This window comes from Coloeus monedula, assembly GCF_965178545.1.
Source record: "Coloeus monedula genome assembly, chromosome: 12".
In the NCBI taxonomy this organism is placed as follows: domain Eukaryota; kingdom Metazoa; phylum Chordata; class Aves; order Passeriformes; family Corvidae; genus Coloeus; species Coloeus monedula.
The window spans coordinates 17879421-17900407 of NC_138792.1; the positions used below are offsets into that span (position 1 = coordinate 17879421).

At 39.2% G+C, this 20987-nt stretch overlaps 1 protein-coding gene across 1 annotated transcript in view; it reads right to left on the minus strand.

Moving 5' to 3' along the window:
* Positions 1 to 20987, minus strand: part of LOC309577376 (connector enhancer of kinase suppressor of ras 2-like) — a gene marked incomplete at both ends in the record, with an annotated part of 167157 nt that overhangs the window by 53963 nt on the left and 92207 nt on the right. Inside the window, 3 exons of the mRNA XM_082289346.1 lie at positions 6363 to 6431; positions 10066 to 10125; positions 20137 to 20256. Coding sequence (XP_082145472.1) covers positions 6363 to 6431; positions 10066 to 10125; positions 20137 to 20256 — 249 coding nt within the window. The remainder of the gene's footprint in view (positions 1 to 6362; positions 6432 to 10065; positions 10126 to 20136; positions 20257 to 20987) is intronic.

Below are 20987 nucleotides of genomic sequence, written 5' to 3' on the forward strand. Positions count from 1 at the left end.
GTGGAAAATTAAGAATATAGCAACTTTAAAATAATAGTTCCAAAAATATTAATTCCTAAAATAATAAATTCCTTTACCAGAAAATTTCACAATGCTGAGGTAATTTTGTAGACCCAAACCTGATCATTTTGTAGCTGGGACTGCTTATCTAATATGTTCAGATGAACATGAAAAACATAACCCACTGTCAATAACAGCAAACCAGTGGTTTTAGTTCTCCCATATCTTCTTTAGGCTCTCCCCATAATGACTTTGCTCCTTCTCATTCAGAAGGTCTGGATTTGCATGAATGGGATTTGGAATGCATCCTACCAGCAGCAGGGATTTCAGCATTGCTATAAATCCAAGCTCTGTTCATGCTGGAAAAGCACCTTTTCTCCCTTTTTAAAATAAAGACTACCTGCCTGGGGATGACTCACTGCAGTTCTGTATGAAAAATTCATACCAAAAAATTCCTAATGCTACAGATGCACAAAAAATCCCCAACAAACCAGTGCATTTTTGGGTGTCTGCAGAGGCATTAAGTGCATGATATATTTGTCTATCAAAAGGAACTGAGAAAACAGCTGAACTGTTGAACATGGTGGAGTTTATCAGAGGATTCCAGTGGTCTGAAGCCCCACAGCAGTTGTTCACCTCCCTGCCAATTTCCTCCAAACACATTATATGTGTTTGTTGTGGTAGGAATTTAGAAGTAAAATTTAGCTCAGATAGTGGGGAGTGCACAGGGCAAAGAAGCATCTGTTCCTTTCTCTGCTTTCCCTCAAAATTCTGGGGACAAGGCAGGAATGGGGTTCCTCACTTCCTTCACTGCCTTATCAAACCCTATCAGGACTCTGAAAACCAGGAAAGTTTTAAGAAATCCAGAACCACTGAGTGCACCTCACAGAAGGAAGGCAGGTTACACCTTGATTTCCTTGGGGGACTTGTGCCTGTTCTGTTCACTGTATCACCTGCCAGCTTTGCTGTTACCTGGGGTGGAGAGGCACAGAGCAATAACTAACAGGAATTTAAAAGCTCCCATGTCAGGCATTTGGTCTGGAAATCAGTTGTGCCAAATATTTTCTAAATATTTATATCCTACTCTATTGCACACCACCTGAAAACAAGTAATTCTGCTCTGACTGCAGTAACCCCTCACAGGAACCAGGACAGACATTTCCCCTCATGACTCTTCAAATACATAAGCAAAGCCATCTGGATATTTACTTGAACCTGCAAAATTTGACCTCTCTTCATATTTGCATTAAAAAAACCCCCAGCTTGTGTAAACCCAACATTTTTTAAGGAAGCAGGCTATCATCTTTTCGTATTTTAAGTCTGTAATTCACTTTGCCTCATTAGGGAATTAATCAAGGGAGCTGGTTTGATTAACATGGAAATCAGAAATTATTATTAGACAAAAATGTGCTGGAAGATCATAAGACTGTTTTCTGTCACTGAACGGGAAGCTCGTCAGTAACACCTGTAGCTGATTCACTCATTAATATTCGAGCTGCTCCTAACAATAATTGATGATGGAAAACCAAATGTTTCCCCATTATCTTACATAGTTATTTTCATTAACTAATGGAGAAACACAGCGAGAATCCAAGAAGAAGTAAGGTCTACAACAGGAAGAGGGGCTTTACTGAGCCCTTCTGAAAGGCAGAATCTGCAGAATAAGTAACATGTGGCACTTTGTTTGGAAACAGAAGGATGTCTTTTGGGGAAAGAAGTTGGAATTCTCATGACATCTTTTGTCCTTTTTTTCCCCCTCCTTGCATTTCCCAACACAGAGTGTGCTGAAACACAGATGGTGTGACCTGGCACTACATTTACAGATTTACCTCCACCTAAAATGAGCTCTCATTAGGACTCATATTCACAATTCAGCAAACAGACACCGAGGGTATTAATTCAATGACTGTCTTCACACAAATAAATTAGTGCTGAAATGATTTCATTGTGCCAGGCTCTTGACACATTTAATTTCAAGCATGTAATTTGACAATGAACAGTATGAAAGGGCATTAGGCTGCTGATCATATATTTAGAACCAAAGTATATTTGGGGTTTGAAGGGACATTTAAAGGTCATTTAGTCCAACCCCCCTGCCAGCAGCAGGGACACTGTCAAGTGGATCAGGTTGCTCCTAGCCCTGTCCAACCTGGCCTTGGACACTTCCAGGGATGGGGCAGCCACAGCTTCTCTGAACACCCTGTGCCTGTGTTTCACTGTAAAAAAAATTTCTTCCATATATCTGGTCCAATTCTCCCCTCTTTCAGTACCCCTTTACAACAGGCCCTACTAAAAGGTCTGTCCCCATCTTTCTTCCCTGCCTTTGAAAGCACAGGATCCATCATTCCAAAGAACAACCTCACCGAGTGTGGAAATGCAACTACTTCAGTTATAAACAGCAGCTGCCTAAAGAGAATATAAGAAACACGTAACACAACAGAATAATAACAGATATTTCTGTGGCCTCTTGCTCTGGCACAGCATTTTTTTATGCCTTAAGGAGTTGTTTCTCTTTCTGGTCTTTATTGCCTCTGTCCGTGAAGAAAGAGGAATTCTGTCTCAGACCCAGCTGGCTGAGTTAACCAACCTGAAATCCTTAAATAATTTCTCTTCCTCTGAGACAGATGACACATTTTCCTTTTTACCCATTACATTTTTTTAATGCTCATATTTAACTTAACACCCTTGATGCCTGCAAGTGACCTGAAAATCACGCTTTATTTCAGACAAGGTATTACTAATGTCAAGACAATGATATCCAAACTCAGTTTCTCCTGGAAACCTGTTCCTGATTAATTCCAAGTTCATCTTTGCCATTTTCAGTCCCATCAGCTCTATGGTGCTCAGTTGGTTTGGGATTAATTACTACATTCTGACTCCTGGAGTCTTGCCAGGTGCTCCTGAGTAACATTGAGCTTTCAACAGGAATTACTAAAAGCCTTATTATTGCTCTCTGTCCTATGATACAACCTTCAAATCCTAACTCTCACAAAAAAAAAAAAAAAAAAAAAAAAAAAAAGGAAGAAGAGAAATTCAGTTTTCCCTTGTTTACAAATCACTTCTCTATCCAGAAGTAGATCAAATATTTTACAGATGGTCAGGTGGTCAGGTAGATGAGTCAATATTTCTTTGATCATTTGATTTTCAATATTTTCACTGTCTGAAAAACTATCCAAAAAGGAACATTAACACAATTTAATTTTCATAAATTTATGCTGAAAAAGAATTACAATATGAAATTTACCATTTCAACTAAGCAGTGGAAAATGGTGTCATGGTTAATTTTGCAAACAAAGAAGTGCTACAGTGGCATCTTTAGTACTTCTGTATAATTTTATTGGAGAGGAAGTAAAAATCTATAAGGCACTGGCAGAATTGGTGCCTGTTGTTATTGTAGGGGAAAAATAAAAAGTTAGGGTGGCAGTAATTTAGAATGTATAACTTATTCTTCAAGTTTCTTATGCTGTTTTATTAAAATCTTATAAGCAAGAAGAACAAGCAGAAAAGCAAATAAGGAAATTGGATAATGATTAAATGATCTTAATCGAATCGCCTGATTTAATTAATTTCTTGCTTAAAGTACTATTATTTCTTCTTTGATCTTTGTAATTGTATTACAGAGTGTTCCTTGGTTAGACCAGATTCCACGTGGAAAGGCTTTTATTTCTCACTCCTTCAGTTGTTGCGTTACATAATTTGGAAGCAGCTCTCCTTTAATACTTCCTGAACATTTTTTGGCCCCCAACTCCATTGAAAAGCTATTGAAAAAGTAAAGTAAAACTTTAAAAAATCATAACCATTCCCTGGGGAGCGGTTCAGTGCCCAACCACCCTCTGTGGGAAGAGCCTTTTCCTGAAATCCAACCTAACCCTCCCCTGGAACATCTCCAAGACTTGTAGTCTCATTTTTACTCTTTGAGCACCAGAGTTCTGCCCTAGCCATGAGTGAATCCTTGCCCTGGACAGCTCCATAGCTCCCTGTGAAAAAGGCAGAGTGCTACAGTTGGGAATTTAAAGAGGATGCTGAGGAGGGTCATGTGTTAGGATGACGAACTGGAAGTGCTCAAATTATCTGCCTTACTAAAAAAAAGTGATGAGTTAATTTGATTGCATCCTGAAAATACCTAAAAGAGAAACCTGCTCTCCAATTTAATAGATAAAAATATATCAAGATCAAAGGACTGGAAGCTTGTGCCAGACAAATATAGACTACAAATAAAATGACTTTTTTCCCCCCAGCAATGAGAATAATTAACTACCGGAGCAATTTATTACAGGTTGTGGGAACAGCAGTGAAAGTTCTGAAACTCAAATGATCATATTAAATGAATATGAATTTATCTAGAAAATACACTGGCTGAGATCAGCCAAAATCAGATTAAATGGTGCTGGTAGTCAGCTACAGGATTGGAATCTGTTTAAAGAGATCCATTCTTTTTCTGTTCAGGGAAGTATTTCCACCAGTGGCAGTACAAAATGACATTTTCCAGTCATCTTCAGAACAGGTTCTTCCAAACACATTGTGTTGAAGGGGATTAATATTTGATATAATAGAAAACATTGGTATCAAAATGCTGCAGAAATGTAATCTTTAACAAATGTCTTGGTTAGGATAACCCAGATAAAATCTTCTCTGGAAAACCTGTAGGAACACCAGAGATATGCAAGTTATCTGACCCCCCCCAACATTAATTTCAGAAGGGTTACACCCGTTTTTATGATCTGGTTGTGCTAATATTAGAATATTGATTAAGTGGAAATTTAATGAGCTGTTGCCTTTGAATTATTCCAGTCCACTAATGGAAATAATGCTAATTATAAGCAAAATATGGATCATCATAAGGTGTTAACTCAGGTGAAGAAGGAGCACAGCTAAGGGTAGTTTGCAGCAAGGAGTGCCAGAAGTGACTTAAAGGACACACTTGAAGATCTAAGGGATATTTACAATATTAAAATTTCTAATCCATGAGCAGGGAGAGTTGGACACACACCTCTGAAACATGCAAACACACACTATTACTGCCTGATTTTCCAAACTGAAGACACTGTAGTGAGACTTTCCCAGCCATTTCAAAGGAAGAATAAATTTCCAAAAGAACCAGTGCCATTTATCTCTTTCCTTAGCTTGTTAGAAACTTCAGAATGAATAATTAATATATTATGGGGGATTTTTTAGGAAAAAAAAGTCTTTTATGGCACTTGACTCAGCTGTTGGTCCTGTGCCCTGAGGTGGAAAGGGATTACAAGTATCAACCACCTTGAGCCTGCTGCAATAACAGACATGGAAAAAAGAGTTGCTAAAAAAGCCAGTTCTTGAGAAGCTGAATGGGGGATTTCACCAATGGGAGTAAAGATTAAATCAGATCTGTCACATGAAGAGAGTGTTTGATGAAGAAACCCAGTCTGATACATATTTCAACTTGTAACTATGACAACTCTCTAATACAGATAAGAGCTGTGTGTTACATTAACATTTAAATTGTAAATGAATAAGTTATACTTCTTTTCAAGAGAAAATATTTGCTCTCTAATCGTAAGATTTTAATAGCCAGACTTTCATATTTCCCCTTCACACCAGTTACAGACAGAAAGAGATTTCTTAATTTGCAGCTGCCGTGTCTGGAGATGGGGTTCACCAGGAGAAAGTGAAATAGCTAAATTAGAAGTTTCTTAGGAAGTTTTCATTGTCCTTGTCACTACTCATGCCTAAGAAATAATAAATACCAGTGTTCCTTTCACCTGTAGCTCCAGCAACACTGGAGCTATTTAAATTATATTTAAATTACATACTGCAATACTGAGGTTCAGCATCCACTTCTGCGTGCACATGCTTGTGGGCATCTTAAAAATAAATCTCCATCTAAGAATGCCCAAACCCCAAACCTGGCAGATTTCTATCAACACTTTAATCATTTTTATATCTTCCACCCAACAGATTCAGAATACACGGCTGTTACAGCACTTCTGCATTATTAATCTGGATCCTGCATTAAACAGAATGCAAAATCCTGTTCAAGAGGAGAAGTTAAACCAGCTGGCAAGTGCATAATGAGAAGTCTAAGAACTTCAAGGAAATATTCTTGGATCTCCTTATACAATAAGAGCATGATGTTGAACAGCAGCTGTGCAAAATGTAAATTTGGCTTAATCCTTCTGGACTGATTACGGACTCAATTTGGGTCTTTTCTTATTAAGAATAAGCAGCGAATATGATTGAAAAGACAAATAATAACAACAACAACAATAATAATAATAACAACAATAATAATAATAATAATAATATAGCTGAGCAAAGAAGAATTAGTACCTTTTTACCAGTGGGAACAGGCAAAGCCTGCAGCACAGAATTTCCAAAGTACTTACCACAGTTTGGTGGTTGACCTGGATCACCTCATCACCAGCATGGATTTTCTTACACTGGTCAGCAGGAGACTGAGGACAAGAGAGAAAAAATTACTTTACAGAGAGGGTGTGGAAGTGGTTGGAAAGAGCAGGAATTGAACAATGAATGCTGAAGGAGGCAAGAAAGCCATGCCTGAAGAAGTCTTATTGCTGTCAAATAACAATAATTGGTCATTTTCATAAGGAGCAAAATTTTTTTTAAAACATTTGGTGAAGTAATCTAGAACTCCACTGCCATTTTTGGCTGGTTGAGCTATTCTATTGTTTTAGCTGAGCAGTCACAACCTTGTTGGGAATACCCTGGGTGAATTCACATCACATGGAATTTGTTACAACACACCCCGGACAGGGCTGGACCAGCCACGTGTGGGACATAAATCAGGGCTCATTCCTCTACAGAGCAGTTACTGCTGAAGTGCACTGAAAATACTCTGCACACACAGGGTATTTATACCTTCAAATCCAGCTCCAGCACTTCCAAGGCAGTGCTAAATGAACTATTTGAATACAGAATGTGGTAATTTACAAATGGATATAAGGGACTTGCTCTTCAGGAGATTTTATGTACATGCACTGTTCACAGAATTTCCTGATCCTGGAGCTGAAAAACTCCCTTATCCTAAATATAGCTTGTTCCGAGCACATGAAAACGGCTTAAAACCCATTGAAGAGCCACTCAAACATGGCCCAACTACTACTTTACAAATAATTTTTAGATGCTTTGATGAAATCTTAAATCTGTGAGAGAAATCCATGGGGCATTGAGGAGATGAGCAGGCTCAGGAGTAGAGAGCTGAGAATTCAAGGCAACTCGTTTGCACTGTGCACTGGCTTACAAGAGTGTTCTACTGACACAGAGCACACCAACCTGGCATCCAGGGGAAAATAACCACAAAGAATTAAAGAGCTGAGACATCACCTTGGAAAATAAATCCCAGTGGAAATTGGCTGTTCAGCCAGGTGACTTGGACAAGGTGGGCTGTTTATCCTCCTCATTAGATACAGGGTCAGAGAGAGGAGAGGAATGATTGTCCCTTGTCAAACGGTGCAGAAACTTTTAAAGCAAAATAATCCTCAAGAAACAGTTTCAGTTCCCTGCTAAGCAAACAGACTCCTAAGAAAGGCAGAAATGGAGCCCCTTGCAGCTACAGGGAGTGTCCTGGCTTTAATCCTACTGAAGAACTGAACAGAGAAACAGCTGTTACTAAACTGTAGCTGAGTTCCTGGACATCTCTTGAAAACATAAATTGTTAAACACAATAAACACAGGAGCCAGGTGTCAAATGCGAAGGAAGAAAGGATTTATCTGAACTGAAAGTGATTTGTAGAAGTTTATGGTCATGACCTCACTGCAGGCAAGAGCTCCTCAGCTGCACTGTCTTCAACCAGAAGTCCCACTCACTCCTTTTGTGGATGGAGATTAAAAACATGAGGAAAACAAATAAAAGGAACAAAGAGAAGAGGAGGCAATACAAGAAAAACCCAAATTGCCACTGACAAGGAAATGACTGCAATAATTTGTGAATAAAATGCCAGAGAGACTCATCTCTGAGGGGCCAAATGGCCCTCCGTGGGCCAGGCCCTGCTGACAGTGCCACTGCAGGGCACGGCTGCTGAGAGCAGGAAAAGTCATTGATTAGCCAATCAGTCAATCAGCCTATAGGGCAAACAGCCAATACTGGCCACGGTGATCCCCAGCGTGGCTGGGCTATTCCAAGCACAGCTTTTACCTTTTGCCCACTGCTGGTTTTCCATTCCCAGCCTTTCTCTGCCCAGCACTGCCCTCGTTCCAGCTCCTCACCTGCCTGATCTCAAATCAGGGCTTTGGCCACTCCTGAGCTCCAGCTTTGAGCTAAACCCTGGGCAGTGCAGTCAGACCTCACCTCCTGCCCCTGGGTCCTTCTGCACTACAACAAACAGGATTTTACCCCCATGCTTTATAGGATGAGGTGAAGAACTACCTGGCTCCAGAGCCACTTTCTCCTTTTCACGGAAACTGCTGGAATTTTGGCAGGCTGCTCCTTTGCCCAGTAGCAAACATGTAACAGAAATATTCCTGGAATTCAATGAGAATACAACTCTTTGGCTTTAAATGGGCCATGAGAGGTAAGCAGGAAACTGCAGAAACCACCACCATTCATAATGTTTAACTTCAGCTGACGTTACTTGGAAAAGCAAAGGCCTGGTTCTTTCTCTTTTTAGCTGCTTTCCTGACTTGGATGAGGCTGAGCTAATTAAACACTGGCTCTGAGGTCAATTATCCCTTCAAAAGGAATGAAAAATCAATTTGCTGAAACACCAGAAGTTACAGGTCTTTGAAGCTGGTTTATCTGCACATGTGATTACACTTCTAGCAAAACCAAAAGAGCAACTTCTTCTGGTGGTGTCATGGCAAAAAGTTTGGTAGGTAAAATAAAAATTCAAGTGTCTGGCAATTTAGTAACTCCTCCTGTGAGTTTCAATTGTAAATATATTAATATTTCCCCTGCAAACTGCATTATATTTCTGAAATGAATTAGAATTACAGTAAAAAAGTGGATTAATTACAGCACGAGTAATTCAATGACTATGAACATAATCTGTCCAACATAATCAAGATGGATCAGTCATAATTTTCAGGACCCAAGATACACACATAGTTATTTTTAGACTTCTAAATGCTGCCAGTGGTGACAATATAAACAAACAAATCTCAAGTTTAATTTGCATTAGAATTGTCTTCCCAAATTGTGACATACAAAGGGTCTGGCTTTCCATGGGTTTGCACTGACAAAACCCATATAAATACTACTCAATATATATAAATCAATTAAAATATCCCACATGGAGCTCACCCATATGGGCCAGCAGAGCACTGGCAGTTGCCAGCCAGGATTTACATCTCACAGAGCTCATTTGATGTTCCTTGGGTGTCAGCAATCCATAATTTCAATATCAGCTTTATAAAATCTAAACTTGTCACTTGCCCAGCTCTGAGCAGTCAAACAGACCCAAGCCTGAGTGGGAACAGCGTGACTAAAAGACAAGACAAAAGCCAGAAGGGTCTTATTATGAAGTCTGTCACAGTAATTAGATGGCAGCAGTTGAAGTCAATTTAATTTTTTCAAATTTATAATTATGAACTGCACGTTAAGTAAAAAGGAGGATGTTCAGAAGCTGTGCTGCTCTTCCTTAGTGTCCCCGGGATCTCTCACACAGATCTTTGAGCTGCAGAACTCTGTGTGATTTTGGTTCAGTTATTTTAATACCTCTGGCACAACTATGAAAATGATAATTGATCTCTCCTGTATTTTTACTACAAATGATGGAAAACATGAAATACAATGTAGTTAATATAAAGGAAACCACTTTTGCCAGAGAGAAAGTGTGTGAATTTTGTTAGAGAGGATTATTTGAGGAATCACTGAGGAAAGAAGTTTGAGAATTTAATTTATTATATTGTTAGTTATTAATAATTTCACCACAGCTGCTTTTCTATATCTATTTTCAAGGGTTCTTAGTCTTTAAAAAGGTAATATGATGCATGTACATAAAAAAAAAGGAAAAAAGATATTAATAAAAAGTGGCTTGGCTTAAAGCAAGCTAACAGATTACAAAATGCACTGCAGATACACAGAAAATAATTGTAAGCATGATAAAAGTATTTTACAGTAAAGAATCTTACATTTTCAGTTGTTCCTGTGATTACATGTAGTCCATCATATGTTGATTTAATATACATTCCCTGGGGAAAAAAGAGCAAAAAGCTTAATTAACATTCCTAGGAAACAAATACATGACATTTGCATGATAATTAAAATTATATGTTTGCTCCAGTCTAAGGACCATAACATTTGAGCAGACTGGAAGGAACTGCGGTCAATCAACATTTGCAAATCTAAGTTTAACAAATCTATATCAAGACCACTACAAACAGCAGAGTTTTCTCACTTAATGCTTTTTTTATTCTAAAGTGAACAGAGTTGAACACTGAGCATCAGCATAAAAACCTGAGCCTATTCAGTATTTGAAATATTTAACATGACCTCTTTTTATTTCAAATGACATAAAAGAAGTATTGAAATCAAAAGCACGAGCAGGAGCAGTTTTTAAACTTAAATGCCCCATTTGCAAAGAGTTCCTGATTCAGTAAAAACGAAGCCATAGCCTAGCTCAGAAAAGACAGGAGCCAGTGCTCATATTGCCAATTTATGGGGGAAAATGAGCTTAGTGAACTAACAGGAGCTTTGTAATTAGTCCATCAAGAATTCTGCTTAAGGAGGAGACTGACAAGATGGAGAGAGACAAGCAGAGCAGGGATCTGTGGAGCTGAACACGCTCAGAGCCCCAAATGCCAGGGAGGCTCAGTGGCTCGTGTGCTTCCCTCTCAAGAGCGAGGTCATCTCGAGCTTCCCATCTCGTCACATGGCATGGTTATCCATCACATTTTGAAATCTAATTAATCTAATTGGTACATTGTGCTGCTGATTTATTATTCTTTCAATAGTTCTGCTTCACCTTGTGCTGCCAACCCCAAAGTTTAGAGCCCTCAGCAATAACCAAGAACATTTTGTTCAGAGAAAGCAGTTTCCAGATTCTGGAATGCTTCAGGCAAGGTGGGTCACACAAACACCACCTCCCATGCCCTCGAGAAAAACCCAAAGGTTAAAAATCCTACAAAGTTAAGGTGATAATGCTGTCCACAACTGCCTAAACTGGAAGGTTAAGAAAGGATGGAGCCAAACTCTTCCTGACAGTGAGAGGATGAGAAGCAAGAGGCACAAGTTGGAACTCTGGTAAGGAAGTTTTTTCGATTTCACCATGAGGAAGAAAAAACCCTGGAACAGGCTGGCAAAGCTGTGGAATCTCTGATTTGGAGATGATCAAATCGTGGTTGGACGAGGCCCTGAGTAACCTCCTCTAGTGGGAGCTGTTTGGATTTTTCATGAGAAAATGTGACTTCTACTTTATTGTATACCAATTCCATGTCAGCAAGTTTTAAAATTTACTGAAATCTTAAAAATAAAGACTGGCTAAACCTGATTGCTGGCTGGTTGCTTAGCTCTGTTGCACAGGAAACTCTGCTTTAGATTTTACTCCTTATGCTTAGCTGTTCTCTTAAATAAGGCTGCTTTATAAATTACTTCATTTGTAAAAACCAAAGACGTCCAAATTAAATCTCGCCAGTCTGGAAATCAGCTTCATAACATGGGATTATTTGGGAGAAAGAAGCTGCTGGTGGGCCTTTCAGTACGTCCCTCTTTAGAGCTGTTGAATTTTGTCAGTGTTTGCTGTTCTGTAGGCTCTGTGGTTCCTTCAACAGCTACTGACAAAGTTCTATTTGCCAGCTCAAAGACACAAACAGGAGCACTGGATCCCGAGAAACTGAAGGTTCCCATGGACAATGGGATGTAGAGTGTCCATTAAAAATCCAGAGAAGAGATTTTGTCCATCTAGTGTGAGGTATGCTGGATTTCCACGGAGAACTTTTCACCAGGATGTTACACAACATTCCTGCCCCACAGGAGGCTGCTCTTTCAGCACTTGGTGAGCTTCAGGAGCACATTTCCAGCCACAGTTTTAATATCAAATTTAATATCGCGGTCCTAACATCCCACTTGCTTTGACGAGATTCATTTCCCACTCAAAAAACCCAACAGATCAAAATCTTTAAGGCCAAAAGAGGGCAGAGTCCTAAACTTTTCACTAAATTTTACCACTTCTTTCTTCCTAAAGTTCTTAGACTCTTGATAACCTCTGTATTTTTAGAAAAAATCGAATTATAATTTTATCTCCCAACAGATGCCATCGGAGAGACATAAAACCTGACTAACCACATAGAATTACCCTACATTTTTCTATCTGCTCTTTCATCCTAGTTATTAAAATTTAAGAATATATAAAAAAATAAAAAATTTTAGTGAATGACTCATAGACTTCAAATTATCCTACAAAGAGCTTTCATCCTTGTTTTCCCAGGAGAAAAATAATGAGCTTGTTTGTTGTTGACCATTACAGCAGCAGAGTATCCCCTTGACATATCTCTTACCTGAAAAGCTTGAAAGATTATTTTAGGTAAAAAAATATAAAATCTCTCACGTTAATTTTTTGCTTCAAATGGTTCAGAATTCAAATTATTTTCTATAAAACAGATATATTTTAAACATACATATTTTGTATTTCAAAAGTTTAATTTGCTCATATAAATACTTGCACACAAAATAGTTTATAGATACAAATGAAAAGCTTTAAGGGGCTCACTTTCATCAAACTTCCAGTGAAAAATTTAAATTATCTACTCTGGTTTATAAGAAATAGCCAAAACTGCAAAAATTTTTTATTATTATTTTCAATTTTTGGAGCTGTTAACTCTGTGACCTCTGAAAAAGCACACAAGTATTCACAGTCTAAATTAGGCAAAGAGCTGGACCTTTCTGTCAATGTAATGGGCTGTTGGCTATCTTTATGTTCAGTATGGTTTCATCCACTCATTTTTTTGGTTAATAAGCCTAAAAAAAAAAGTTAAAACACATTTGAAAAATTTTGTTAGATAATATAAGTTCAGGGCAAATAGTGATTTAATGCTGCAGCTGTAGAACTGAAGCAGCAATCCTTTTTCTTCCAAGCCCAGATCCTGTTGTGACAACTGCTGACACTGGAACTCTTGGAAATATTTTGTTTAAAATTATTTTCTATTTCACCTGTGTTTTAAAGCAGTCACGTTGATTCAGCATATTCGAGGAGTCAGAGTCTTGTCTAATATTCTGCACTTTGGGAGGTGTTTGAGGTCAGGCTGGGTGGGGCTCTGGGTAACCTGGTCTGGTGGGAGGTTGGAATGTGATGACCTCTAAAGTCCCTTTCAACCCAAACTATTTTGTGATTTTTACATAAGCATAATCTTTAATTAACTTGTAAAGTAATTTGTAAAAAGAGTATCCACTTATCTGCTATTTTGACCCTATTCATTTCTGTGATGAAGTCTGATGGAAATGCAGATATTCTCCTGTCAGCTAATTATTCTCATACAACTTTACACAAACCGATCACAAACTGTTCACAGGTTTTGGCTGTAAAATAGGAAGACAAATTATGTGTTCTTGCCTGTTCAGTGCCCTCAGCAGCACCTTTCTCCCCCTGTGCCCAGCAGCTCATCTCCCCTTCTGGGTTCAGTGCCCTAAACCCAACCTTCCCACAGCTTTTTCCTCCTCACATCCAGTCCCAGGATCAGGATCCAGACAGAAGGGGTGGAACTCATCTGCTGAGGCAGTGGTACCCAGAGAATTGTTTGGTCACCTTGGAGTAACCAGGAACATGCACAGCTTTGGCCAATGTGACAGAGACCCTTCTGGAGTGGCACCTACATCTGTTCTACTCTGGAGGGTTCTCCTGCTTCTTTCCTTCCAGTGTCCATTGCTGCCCTCTCCATCCAGCTGTCTGTCTATCTCTGCAAACTCAGGAATGTCCATTCCTGTCTAACCAGGCCTTTCCTACCATATCCTTCCCTACCCTGACCTACTCTGCTCTTTACATCCCAGCAGCTCAGTTCCTCATCTTCCTTCTGTCCCCTTACTGGTCTGTTTCCTGCCCTTAGATGCAAATATCACTGGAGTCCTTTCTCAAAGTGATTAATGTACTTTTTTTTTTTTTTTAAGAATGGCTTTTTAGTCTCTCTGGTTTACTCTTGAATGTCAACAATGACCTCAGAGAGAATAACATGCTGTGCCCCTTATCTCAAGATAAGGCAAGAGTCAAGGGCTCTCACTCTGTGAAGATGGCATAGACTGGTCAACACTTAGAAAAAAATAGCGGCTCTTTAATAACTGAGGTGTCAGACATGAAACTCTGAAGAATGACACTGACCTATGTTAGAGAATAAGGAAATGCTTCTCAGGCATCAAATCAAGAACCTGACTGTTTCTGAGTAACTGTCCCTGTCCCCCAGTGACAAAGTGAATTAAAGGTTTTTAATTAAAATCTGACCTTTGAAAACATGGGAAGGCACCAGCCATTTAAAATCCCATTTTGAAGAGACTTTCCCTCAGAAAAGAGCATATCCAGTTGTCAGGGGAATTTCCTTGAAAATTTTCTTGCAGAGTCGTCTGGTTAATTAACCAGGATCTAATGACAGCAGTGTGTTTTTAAGTGTCAACAATTATTCCAGCACAGGAAAGCAGTGACAGCAAAGATGCAGATTTGTAATGCCACAAACGACCAGGGAACTCTTACACTCCTTGATCTTTTGCCCCAAACATAAAAAATGGTTCTTTAATCTTTTTTCAACTATCAAAGTTACACAGATGCATTTAAACAAATGCCATGATAGTGCTTTGAGAAGGTGACTGAATTTTTTTTAAACTTCATACCATTAAAAACTCCTTCTCAAAAACGTTTTTTTTTTCTGCCTTATATGTTAAAGTCCTTTGCCCAAATTTAAACACCTCTACTTTTCTTCCTGCAAGACAACTTCCACTTCTCAAAATAACTTAAGATAGTAACTTCTTTTATTCTGCTGTAGAGCAGAATTTGGTTTGTTTTGGCTTTTAGGCTATGGGAGCCTTTATATGTCAAGCATGATGGAAATTTGTCAAGTTTCTGTAAGCCTTTAAAAATAATTCTAAATAATTAGATTAACACCCTGACAGTTTTAGGCCAGGCATATTCCCACAAAAAAGCTGTCTTCATATTCTACTTTTTCTTTTTGCCTTCCTTGCAATTTTTTTTATTGTGATAATGGGAAAGATTGGGTTCCATCACCTTAAATTACAAGTGCCACAGAAAGAGGAGCACTATTTGAAAGGGTAGCTGGACACTGGATAGATGAATAATCCTTAATAAAACACGGTCTGTTCATCTGGCAGCTTGGCTGTTTGTTCAGCTTTTTTGTTTTTCCATCATTGCACAGCAGGTTTCATAAAAATTTTTATTCCCACAATCTTTGCTGTCCTTAAAGTCTTAGAATGAAACAGGAAAAGTTCCCTCTGCAGAAAAATTAAGAAAGCTGTGGATATTAGCAGTGTACATATTAATGAAAGTGTGTCAGACTACACTGTTTCTGTCAGCAGTGGGAAGCTCAGACACAAGAGAGAAAAAGAATAAAAAAGTGAAAAGAAGAGGGATAAAAGTGCTCTTTTATTCCAGAAGGAAAGAAGAAAACATTCCACAGACATCAGAAGATACAAACCCAAACAATAAAACCCCAACTGCCCCCCTGCTCAGAATCTCCTGTTTAAGAGGAATCATTAATCTCATCAAATAAGATTAAAGCTGCATGTTACACAGAAGTATCTCTAAATATATGGGCTGGACATCAAGTTCAGAAGATTAAAAAAGGAAAAAGTTTAGTCTGAAATAATACTGGCTGTAATAATCTCCCACTATGGACAATCCCCAATCATCCAAGAGCAGGAGGGGGGGGGGGGGGAAAGCCCCAAACCTCAAAAACCATCCTATGATCCCATTCTGTATCTCTATATCCACCATTTCCAATAAAATGCTGCTGCTTATGTGACAGCAAAACTGCTCCAAAGCTGGCTCTGGGCACAGAATGAGGTAAATCATAGCAAGGTTCTCCCAGCCTTTCATCAGCCTTCATCCCCAAGGATTTCGCAGCAAGCTCAGGAGCTGCCAACAGTAACCCGAACTCCTGGCTCAAGGGCTTATTGTGGATCCATCAAGCCAAAAAATTTAAAGTGGGGAGGCAATTTTCTTAAATCACAAAGTTATTTTATTCTATTCGATTTCATACAGATTTATGTGCGTGTGTTCTGCCAGAGCTAACGGTGATTCTCACAATTTAATACTTTTTTAGTACAGGAATTTATTTGAAGTTTGTCAGATTGATTGTTTGAAACAAAGCTTTGCCTTCCAGACATCTTGTTCGAGCTGATTATGCTGTGCACTTCAGACATAAATGGTATTACCATACCCAGTACTGCAGTTCAGGAGAAAAAGTGCTTTACAATCCTTAAAGTTACTTCAAAATGAAGTAGAGAATACACGTAAGGTGTTTCAGTATTTGCCACTGAAAAATCAGTAGCAAAATAGGGAAAAGGAGGAAGCAGCTTGACTGGTGAAGCTGGGGAAGGAAAGGAAAAGGAGAGGAACAAAAACCCAACAGATTTCTGGAGGCCAAAAAATGCCCGCAGAGATCAGGATGCAAACAGAGCACGCAGGACTTGGAACAGAACCCAACCCATGTTCCCAACGCAAATTCCTTTGTCCAGCAAAATGCTGGGAAACCACAGCACAGAGTGTGTCCTGGGAAGGCTTGAGATAAGGGCACTTTTTAATAAAGCTGACTGCAAAAGAAGGTATTTTAGCGAGGGAAAAACAAAGGGTGGCTAAAAAGCTCGTAAAAGCACAGCCGGAAAGTTAGAAAATGCTAGAACTGAAGATGCACATTCCAAAGACTTAGAGTCCCTTTGTGAAAATGCTTTATGATCCAGAATTTATTTACACAATTAAACACACAGACACTGCCCTGCAGGAGTTCTGACTCTGTGCAGGAACTGCGTGGACTTGGACCTGGAAATTAATTCCGTTTATGTGTGAGCTTATGCAATGTCAATAGGATTCCTGGCTCATTTGGAGAAGAAATTAGAAGGCACATAATAAAAATTCTGCAAATGGAGTTTTGAAAATAGAGGAAGACTCATAATTTAGCCAGCTGAATGTCATTCCAGGTAACTGAATTATTTCATAAATCTGAGTGATTTACAACACACTTTTCACCAATGGCAAATAATTGTGTTTGTTTTCTAGGTGCCAACCTTGGATGAACCCTGTTCTCAGTAGCTCTGAAAATCAGAGCTACACTTAAACCCAAGAGAAACTGTGTTTTAAATCTATGCTATAAAGGTAACAAATGTTCTGAAAAATTGTGTAGTAAGCCGCTCTTGAAAAACACATTTTTGGTGATTTTGACACCAACTGCTGTGCATTAGATTCCTACCTATAAAACTAAAATTACAGTATCCTTTTCACAAGTGTGTTGTGAGGATGAATTAATTAGTGTCTGTGAAGCACTCAGTAAGGCCATATAAAAATAAATAAAACAACTCACGATGAGATTAGTAACTCCAGGGACTGCAGATCTTAGCTGAAGTGTGGTAAATCAGGCCTCAACCCCTACACTGAATGATAAGGATAAAAATGGAACTCTGAATACTTTCCATTCACTGAATAGTGCTCATTTTTCTCTTGAATGGAGCAGATATCCTGTGGAAAAAATCCGCTATACAATCATGAGAAAGCCATTTGTAATTCATTACTCTGTTCTATATTTGATTCTGATTAATGTTTTCTTTTCCTTTTCACATGATTTTTCTTTTATTCCCATTTATAGTCCTTTTTCATATTTTCTTCTAAACAGAACACAGTGTCAGCAAAATGGATTACAAGGAACTTTCCAACCTAACACGTTACAGCGCCTTCACAATTAGGCACAGAAAACTCACTCATTCACTGTGATTTCACTTCATCTAAGGAAAAAGAGGGAAAAAAAAGGAGAAATTGTCAGGCAATTTTGATTGCAGTATTTGTCTCATGTCCTCTGTCAGCAGTGCCCACTCACTGCTTTTCTGCTGGATCTTAACTCATGGGCACGTTGTGGACGGAGAGCCACACAGGGGCTCCTCCAGCCCAAGAGTCCACCCAACCAGGATCATCCCAGCAGGTCCTGGCTGCCTCAAGTCCTACCAGAAAAAAGGGGAATGTGAACCACATTAAAGGCCCCAACATCTCAGCCAATAACTCTCATCCTGGTCACTCCAGAGTTTAAATCACACTCCAACACTTTATAGGCAGTTCCTGCCAAGAGCTCCTGACAGACACCTGCCTCAGACTGCACACCAGGAAGTCTCAGTTCCCCACAGGACAGGCTATTTTTGGAGTAGATTCCACTCCTCCTGTCCTCCACCAGTCTACCCCTCTGTCCTAGATCCAGAGGCATCCCTGCATGGGAAGCATTAGCACCACCAAGCCCTGCTTATTGTGCTCCATCATCTCTGAGGAAAATGCATCTCTGTGTTCACCTCCTCTCCAGCACTGATAATGAACTTCCCCCTAATTAGACCAGCAGAAATACATCACATTTCTGCATGGAAAGGAAAGCCATGCAGAGTGCTGGCCTGGAGGGTGTAGTAATCTTAATGCAAGTCAAAAGCACTGGGACATTCACAGCGTATCTCCTGCACAAGTACTGACCTGTATTTCCTGGGTACTCTACACTAACCCAGAAATCAGACCTAGAGGGGAAACTGGGCCATAAAGGGAACTTGTTTGGCCATAAGGATGCAGCAGCACAGCAAGGAAATTGTATCTGTGCTCAGGATTACACACTGGGCTGAGCATCTGCGCTGCCACAGAATGAAAATTAAATGTGGTTTATGCTGTGGTAATGTTCTTTGTTGACTAAATCAGCCTAAGAATAAAGTAGACTTGTGCAGTCACACAACACCCCCTCATGTTATTAAAATATGTCATTCTCAGATTAATATGCATACCTCAGAGTAATTATGCCCTTGTAACTCTGACAGTATTTGCATATGACGTTCGTCGCTATTCAATGTCAGAACAAAGAGGAAGATGTCAAAATAATACAAAGTGTCTCAGCTAACAGAAATTTAAAATCTGTAAATCACGCTGAATTACAAACAGGAAACATGCTACAAGGTGAAGAGTGACACTCAAATGGATTTTGATTTGTCAGTTATGGGATTTTCTGCGGATAAGCCTCATGGCTGCCAATTCCACTCCCCACTTCCTCCTTTTTTTCCTCCTCCAACTGCTTCCTTCAACCCAGAAACAACATTCCTGAATTACTCTTCTTGTAAGGAGAAAATAAAAACAATTCTAAGAAGGCAGCTGAGGGCAGTCTAGGAGGTTGTGCTGCGGAAAGCAGCCTGGCTCTTGAGAAGAGCCTGAAGAACAGGCCAGCGCCCACAGTGCCACCTTCCACTCCAGCTTTTATTGGCATCTAAGGTTCCCAAGCACAGTCCTTACATTTCTACAGCCCACCAACATCAAATGGTTGTAAAGTAAGGGACTGCAGAGGGGGGACAGAAATCTTTACCCACTGACCACTGAGCTGTCATGAAAATCCATTGTCCAAAAAAATATATCAGTACATTAATATTTAAAAGCTGCAGCCAAATAAGTATGAAACTATCTCTGCAGAACATTTCACTGCTGTGACCCATCACTAATGCAGAGCAGCTGGGATGTCCAGAGCCATCCAACCAGGCTGCTCAGTGAGCAACAATTTACAAATAAAAGGGATTTATTTTGCTCCTGGGATGATACTTCTGGAAGTTTTATTTGAACTGATAGTTAGGGAGGCATATAATTACATTTATGCAAGTCCAAGACACAAACCTTCCACTGATCATTTTGGAAGAACATTAATGACATTAGTTAATTTTATTTGTATGTGTTTGCATTTGGGGATTATTTCATTACATTCCAAACACTGCAATCTGGCTATCAAAGGATCACAGGTTTAACTGCTCATACAGTTGCACGTGATGCCCTAGGTAAAACAGGCTTTAATTTAAGAAACCCCAAATCAATCCCTTTATTTAGATAAATGTCAATTAAACCACCTTTACAAATCTGATTCAGCTTACCAAAAAATTAGGACACTGCATAAAAATACATTTTGGTTTCTTGATAAACTCAAAACCCAAATCACCCTAAAGAACTGAGGCTTGTGCTCTGCATTCTAAGAGTTTAAAGTTTAAACTGCTTTGCTACTTACCAACCCCTCACTGGGCATAATGCTGGTGAGATGAACGACCTCGAGATGTGCTGACTGGGACACCAGAGAATCAGATGAGAGCGAAATGATGTGGTCACAAATCCCAGACAGGGTTTTACACTACAAAGAAAAACAAGGCAATAGAATCCCTCGTATCAAACTGGAACTACAAGTGAAGAAGTTCTTATTCTCAGAACTAACCAAGAATAAACAGATAATTTTAATTCGTAGCATTGTAAAAACTACAGGTGTATGAAAGTCAAGAGCAAGTGGTTAAGGGAACGGAAAATATCCATAAATGTCAAGAAAATGTACTTGTATGTGCAGTTCTGCTGTAGAAGGTTATCTGCATCTGTAAACTATCGTCTCCACTCCAACTATGTGCACTTTAAAAACAAAAGAACAAACCCAATGAACTTTATCCTTATGATTATAAATACAATGGGAGCTGAGTGAAACATGTAAAAATAAATATCTTATGCAACTGAATAACCTATTTTGGCTAGTGAATGATGACATCATCCCTGCCAACTGTGATAATTAGGTGAATTCTGCTCTACAACTTGGAAAATTTCCTTTGTTAAAAATTACCCTGGCAGAGAAGTGCCTTAGTTAACCCATTTCCTGAAGTAAAATTCTTATGCATCTTTGAACATATCCTTTAACTGATATTCCATATCACTATGACTATGCAATGATTTTGTTATCCTGTCTTCCAGCTAAAGATCTCAAAATCTTGGTGCAAATCCACACAAACACCTTCAAAGCAGGAGCCCCCTTGCATGGACAGTAGCTGTGGGTCTGACAGATTAAACCCCTCTGTGAAAGCAAAGTTTGTGGGTCAGAGAGGA